General features: G+C 44.2%; 1 protein-coding gene across 1 annotated transcript in view; it reads right to left on the bottom strand.

Moving 5' to 3' along the window:
- Positions 1 to 588: 588 nt before the first annotated feature.
- The window catches only part of LOC139400755 (insulin-like growth factor 1 receptor), a 159,598-nt gene continuing 152,533 nt past the window's right edge, over positions 589 to 7,653 (bottom strand). The window contains exon 21 of the mRNA XM_071145437.1: positions 589 to 1,678. Coding sequence (XP_071001538.1) covers positions 1,144 to 1,678 — 535 coding nt within the window. The 3' untranslated portion in view covers positions 589 to 1,143. The remainder of the gene's footprint in view (positions 1,679 to 7,653) is intronic.

Below are 7,653 nucleotides of genomic sequence, written 5' to 3'. Positions count from 1 at the left end.
TTGATTCTCATGGTTTGAGAGTCCTTTGTGTGCCTTTTGGCAAACTCCAGGCGAGCTGTCATGTGCCTTTTACTAAGGAGTGGCTTCCGTCTGGCCACTCAACCAAAAATGTCTGATGGAGTGCTGCAGAGATGGTTGTCTCCCATCTCCACAGAGGAACTTTGGAGCTCTGTCAGAGTGACCATCCGGTTCTTGGTCACCTCCTCCGATTGCTCAGTTTGGCCGGGCAGCCAGCTCTAGGAAGAGTCTTGGTGGTGCCAAACTTCTTCCATTTAAGAATGATGGAGGCCATTGTGTTCTTGGGGACCTTCAATGCGGCAGAATTTTTTTGGTACCCTTCCTCAGATCTGTGCCTCGACACAACCCTGTCCTGGAACTGTACGGACAATCTCAGGGCTTGGTGTTTGCTCTGACGTGCACTGTCAACTGTGGGACCTTATATAGACAGGTGTGTGCCTTTCCAAATCACGTTCAATCATCTGAATTTACCACTCGTGGACTCCAATCAAGTTGTAGAAACATCTCAAGGATGATCAATGGAAACAGTATGCATCTCATAACAAAGGGCAGGAATACTTGCTAAATCTATTTTTGCTTTGTCATTATAGGGTAAAAATATCCCTATATATTTTTTGGGAAAAAGTCAAGGGGTCTTAATACTTTCTGAAGGCAGTATAAACACACTCAGATATACACATTATTCTCTCAGAAATGATCTAAATGGGCTCGTCTGTTGGATTTTCTAGCAGATATGCTTCAAATTCTTTTTTAAAGTTATTGTCTCTCACTTACAATACCTGTCAGTCAGGGAATATTTGATGATGTCCTTCTTTAATGATGTTTTTAAAGTAACAAATACTAAACAAGAAGTAAACACTAGAGCTTCCCAGTGTTGTTCGTTCTGAGTCACCATACTCCAAACGCTTTAGCAGGTTTCTGTGCTGTTTCTCAGTCTTGGTATTCAATAATAAATCTTGATATTATTATTTAAAAATGAAAGACTCCTACTGCAGTAGAGTAGTATAATGTGTCAGTTATTCACTCATCCATCACCCCATTATAACTAAAACAGGGGAGAAGTTTATGTTACCCTGTGTGAGAAGAGGAGGAGTGGGGTGATCTGGCTGAGGGGGGAGGAGGGGATCAGCAGGCTGAAGACTGGGGCAGTGGCAGCGCCCGCTCATTCTTGCGCCCCCCGTTCATGTGAGCGTAGTTCTGTGTGTCCTCAAAGTTGGGCCGCAGCACCACCACTGGCCCGTTGGCCGATATCTGTCCTGAGTGCTTGTCCAAGGCCAGGCCTGGGGAGGCCGAGACAGAGGCAGCCGGGACTGAGGTGGAGGGAGAGCCAGGTCCCTTCAGGGTATTAGAAGGGCATTGCATTGGGGATAACTGCTGGGGAGGAGGGGGTGCTGAGCCCCCTGTGGCCCCCATGGGTCCCTGGGAGGGCAGAGGAACAGCAGTGGGGGGTCTGCTGGGTGCAGGGTCCAGTGGCACGTTCTCCATGTTCTCCACCTCCATGTCCAGCTCCTCAGTGTCCGGGGGCTTGTTCTCCTCGCTGAAGAAGAAGCTCATCTCACTGAACGGAGGCTCCAGCTCCTCCTTGAGGCTGTTGATGATCTCCAGGAAGGAAGGACGCATCTTGGGGTTGTACTGCCAGCACATCCGCATCAGCTCAAACCTAAGGGCACAAACACATTACCTAATTTATTATACATAATATGAAGGATTCAACTAAAATATGATCCAATAAATCTATCATTGCATCTTCTCACCATAAGGTGGCAGAGTGTACCAAGATAGAGCCAATGAAAATGTTTCTGATACTCACTGAAACAAACAACTTCCAGAGGTTTCTATACAAACAGCTACTGCCAACTATGCATAGAACGTCAGTAAGAATCTACCATCATATATCATACTACAGCATGTGTACAATTAGACAGCAAATCATACATGAGCATACTGTGCTAGGCTAGCGACAGAACACAGAAAACATCAAAACAACACCATGAAAAGAGAATCATTACAGTTTGGTGTGGTGCTCGACCACACACCACATATTACATTATACACAAACAAGCTAATAATACCTTCTACAGCCTACTGACATAAATCACTTAGTCATCTCCCTCTCTCCCAGCAGCCACCTCTCTATGTCCGATCCCACAACAGCCTGTACAGCTGGGTATCTCAGCCTCTCCGCACCAAAGCTTTCTGGGTAGTTCTCTCTGAAGAAGACACTTAACTTCAAACTAAGTTTCAGCCAGCAGGAGGGAGGGTTGGTCATGGCTTGTTCTTTAGCCTCTCAGTGAGTGAGTCTCTTAAAGTTGCCTTTCAGATGGCTAAACTAAACCCCGGCTGCAAGACCTCCCATGAAAATGGTCGTAATGCTTGGAGCTGGGCCCATGTACCAGAGTAACCTGTCTGCTTGACGTTGGCACGCTGAAAATTCTTCCTGGACAATCTGTCGCTGTGTATAACTTTCGGTCGTTTGTGAAATGAGAAAATACGCTACAATAAATCATGCCAGCACCCAGCTCCTCATCACACACAAACACATTTGACTTTTCACATCATTTCACTCACATCACGATATGTAAATGTTGCATCGTTCACAACATTATAAATACCAATGCAAGCCTCTACCAGAGTAGAGATCGAGAGAGCTACAAAAGAGAGCAACCTATGCTATGACAGACCATTAATAAACAGGAATCTGCAGCTGCAGGCCTGACCAGTAACATGTTCCACAATATCACCACTCAGAAAATCTGTTATTTTCATGCAGCTTTCTAACATTGGACCAAAGGTCTAGTCATATTTCACCATAGAACAGTATCTTAGATATTGCCATAATTCTATCTATACTGAACTAAAATATGAACCCAACATGCAACAATTTCAAAGATTATACTGAGTTACAGTTCATACATAAAAATCAGTCATTTAAAATAAATTCATTAGGTCCAAATCTATGTATTTCATATGACTGTGATTTCACATGTATTTCACATGACTGTGATTTCACATGTATTTCACATGTTGGTCAATTATACCTAAAAGAAAAGCTAGGAGCATGGATCAGAAAACCAGTCAGTATCTGGTGTGACCATCATTTGCCTCATGCAGTGTGATACATCTCCTTCGCATAAAGTTGATCAGCCTGTTGATCAGGCTGCCTGTAGAATGTTGTTCCAGTCCTTTTCAATGGCTGTGCGAAGTTGCTGGATATTGGCGGGAAGTGGAACATGCTGTCGTACACATTGATCCAGAGAATCCCAAACGATCTCAATGGGTAACATGTCTGGTGAATATACAGGCCATGGAAGAACTGGGACATTTTCAGGTTCCAGGATTTGTGTACAGATCCTTGCGACATGGGGCTGTGCATTATCATGCTGAAACATGAGGCAATGGCGGTGGATAAATTGCATTCAAATTGCCATAGATAAAATGTAATTGGGTTCGTTGTCCGTAGCTTATGTCTGCCCATACAATAACCCCACCGCCATCATGGGGCACTCTGTTCACAAAGTTGATATCAGCAAACCGCTCGCTAACACGACACCATACACGCTGTCTGCCATCTGCTTGGTAGAGTGGAAAGCGGTATTCATCCGTGAAGAGTACACTTCTCCAGCGTGCAGGTGGCCATCGAAGGTGAGCATTTGCCCACTGAAATCGGTTACGACATCGAACTGCAGTCAGGTCAAAACCCAGGTGAGGATGACAAGCACGCAGATGAGCTTCCCTGAGTAGGTTTCTGACGATTCTTTGGTTGTGCAAACCCACAATTTCATCAGCTCTCCAGGTGACTGGTCTAAGGTAAAGAAGCCAGATGTGGAGCTCCTGAGCTGGCATGGTTACACGTGGTCTGTGGTTGCAAAATTCTTTAAAAAGATGTTGGAGGCAGCTTATGGTAGAGAAATTTGCATTCAATTCTCTGGCAACAGCTCTGGTGGACATTCCTGCAGTCAGCATGCCAATTACATGCTCCCTCAAAACTTGAGACATCTTTGGCATTGTGTTGTATGACAAAACACATTTTAGAGTGGCCTTTAATTGTCCCCAGAACAAGGTGCACCTGTGTAATGATCATGTCTTTGAATCAGCTTCTTGATATGCCACACCTGTCAGGTGGAATAATTATCTTTGCTAAGGATAAACGATCACCAACATGGATTGTAAACAAATTAGTGCACAAAATTGGAGAGAAATAAGCTTTTTGTGTGTATGGAAACTTTTGGGGATCTTCGATTTCAGCTCATGAAACATGGGACCAACAGTTTTGTTCAGTATAGTATAGCATATGTGCATTTACATTTTCACTCATCCCCATAATAATTCTGATTTTACGCTGCTGTTACACGCTGTTTATTATCTATGCATAGTCACTTTACCCCTACCTACATGTACATATTACCTCAATTACCTCGACTAACCTGTAAAAAGCCTCGTTATTGTTATTTTATTGTTGCTCATTTATTTTATTAACTTTAGTTTATCTAGTAAATATCTTTCTTAACTCATCTTTCTTTTCCATTGTTGGTTAAGGGCTTGTAAGGAAACATTTCACAGTAAGTTATTTTTCATTTGACTGATTTGATACCCATACAGTTGAAGTCGGAAATTTACATACACCTTAGCCAAATACATTTAAACTCAGTTTTTCACAATTCCTGACATTTAATCCTAGTAAGAAATCCCTGTCTTAGGTCAGTTCAGATCCCTGTTTTATTTTAAGAATGTGAAATGTCAGAATAATAGTAGAGAGAATGATTTATTTCAGCTTTCATTTCTTTCATCACATTCCCAGTGGGTCAGAAGTTTACATACACTCAGTATTTGATAGAATTAACTTTAAATTGTTTAACTTGGGTGAAACGGTTTGGGTAGCCTTCCACAAGATTCCCACAATAAGTTGGGTGAATTTTGGCCCATTCCTCCTGACAGAGCTGGAGTAACTGAGTCAGGTTTGTAGGCCTCCTTGCTCGCACACGCTTTTTCAGTTCTGCCCACAAATTTTCTGTAGGATTGAGGTCAGGGCTTTGTGATGGCCACTCCAATACCTTGACTTTGTTGTGCTTAAGCCATTTTCCCACAACTTTGGACGTATGCTTGGGGTCATTGTCCATTTGGAAGACCAATTTGTGACCAAATTTGTGACCAAGCTTTAACTGATGTCTTGAGATGTTGCTTCATAGTATCCACAGAAGTTTCCTCCCTCATGACGCAATCTATTTTGTGAAGTGCACTAGTACCTCCTGCAGCAAAGCACCCCCACAAAATGATGCTGCCACCCCCGTGCTTCACGGTTGGGATGGTGTTCTTCGGCTTGCAAGCCTCCCCCTTTTTCCTCCAAACATAACAATGGTCATTATGGCCAAACAGTTCTATTTTTGTTTCATCAGACCAGAGTACATTTCTCCAAAAAGTACAATCTTTGTCCCCATGTGCAGTTGCAAACCGTAGTCTGGCTTTTATATGGCAGTTTTGGAGCAGTGGCTTCTTCCTTGCTGAGCGGCCTTTCAGGTTATATCGATATAGGACTCGTTTTACTGTGGATATAGATACTTTTTTTTACCTGTTTCCTCCAGCATCTTCACAAGGTCCTTTGCTGATGTTCTGGGATTGATTTGCACTTTTTGCACCAAAGTACATTCATCTCTAGGAGACAGAATGCGTCTCCTTCCTGAGCGGTATGACGGCTGCGTGGTCCCATGGTGTTTATACTTGCGTACTATTGTTTGTTCAGATGAACGTGGTACCTTCAGGCGTTTGGAAATTGCTTCCATGGATGAACCAGACTTGTGGAGGTCTACAATTTTTTTTTCTGAGTTTTTGGCTGACTTCTTTTGATTTTCCCATGATGTCAAGCAAAGGGGCTGTCACGCCCTGACCTTAGAGATCATTTTTATGTCTCTATTTTGGTTTGGTCAGGGCGTGAGTTGGAGTGGGCATTCTATGTTTTGTGTTTCTATGATTTTCTATTTCTATGTTTTGGCCGGGTATGGTTCTCAATCAGGGGCAGCTGTCTATAGTTGTCTCTGATTGACTCATACTTTAAAAATTATGTTATCGTTGTCTTCTTCTCTTCTCTCTCTCGTTGTCTTCTCTCTCAATCCCCCTCTTTCTTCAGCCTGACTACAGCATTGTTCTGCAGCCCTTGTTGGCTCCTGGCTCTGCAGGTCTCCGTACTGTAACTCTCCACTAATTCACTAGAGGAGAAGCTACCAGCAGCGGCAACCTTTCCAGTACAAACCCTCCCCCACCCCACACTCTCCCTCCCCTGCGTAACACAATTCACACACTATTGCAATCAGGACACCACTCTGAGGCTGCCATAGAAACCCAAGGTTTGTGTCTGCATAACACTAGCCCCTCTCTCCCCTCTCTGTAAGGTGAGGGAAAGAGGGAATGCCTTCGCATTGAGATGAGAGGCAGAGAGGAGAAATGCATGTGCACAGCAGAGCTGCCTGACAGCTAGGGAGGCTGTTCCATTCCACTTTTCCAGACAAGACCAAGACCAAGATCGACAGACAGACAGACAGACAGTCTCTCTCTAAGAACAGATATAGCCCATGGTTTACCCCAGACTTGACTTCCCTTGACCAGCACAAAAACATCCTGTGGCGTTCTGCATTAGCATTGAATAGCCCCCGCGTTATGCAACTTTTCAAACAGAAATTTGCATCCTGTAGCACTAATTCCAAAAACTTTTGGGACACTGTAAAGTCCATGGAGAATAAGAGCACCTCCCCCCAGTTGCCCACTGCACTGAGGATAGGAAACACTGTCACCACCGATAAATCTAAGATAATTGATCATTTCAATAAGCATTTTTCCATGGCTGGCCATGCTTTCCACCTGGCTACCCCTACCCCGCCCAACATCTCAGCACCCTCAGCAGCAACTATCCCAAGCCACCCCCCCCCCCCCCCACACACACCTCCTTCACCCAAATCCAGGCAGCCGATGTTCTGAAAGAGCTGCAACATCTGGATCCCTACAAATCAGCTGGGCTAGACAATCTGTACCCCCTCTTTCTAAAACTATCCACAGAAATTGTTGCAACCCCTATTACTAGCCTATTCAACCTCTCTTTCGTATCATCTGAGATCACAAAGATTGGCAAGCTGCCAAGGTCATCCCCACTCTAGACTCAAATTGTTATAGACCTATATCCATCCTGCCCTAAATTTCTAAAATCTTCGAAAGCCAAGATAACAAACAGATCACCGACTATTTCGAATCCCACCGTACGTTCTCCACTACGCAATCTGGTTTCCGAGCTGGTCATGGGTGCACCTCAGCCACACTTAAGTTCCTAAACGATATCATAACCGCCATCAATAAAAGACAGTACTGTGCAGCCGTCTTCATCGACCTGGCCAAGGCTTTCGACTCTGTCAATCACCGCATTCTTAATCGGCAGACTCAATAGCCTTGGCTTCTCAAATGACTGCCTCGCCTGGTTCACCAACTACTTCTCAGATAGAGTTCAGTGTGTCAAATCGGAGGGCCTGTTGTCCGGACCTCTGGCAGTCTCTATGGGGGTGCCACAGGGTTCAATTCTCGGGCTGACTCTTTTCTCTGTATATATCAATAATGTCGCTCTTGCTGCTGGTGATTCTCTGATTCACCTATACGCAG

This window comes from Oncorhynchus clarkii, chromosome 1, assembly GCF_045791955.1.
Source record: "Oncorhynchus clarkii lewisi isolate Uvic-CL-2024 chromosome 1, UVic_Ocla_1.0, whole genome shotgun sequence".
NCBI lineage: Eukaryota > Metazoa > Chordata > Actinopteri > Salmoniformes > Salmonidae > Oncorhynchus > Oncorhynchus clarkii.
This window is presented reverse-complemented; position numbering and strand designations above follow the sequence as displayed.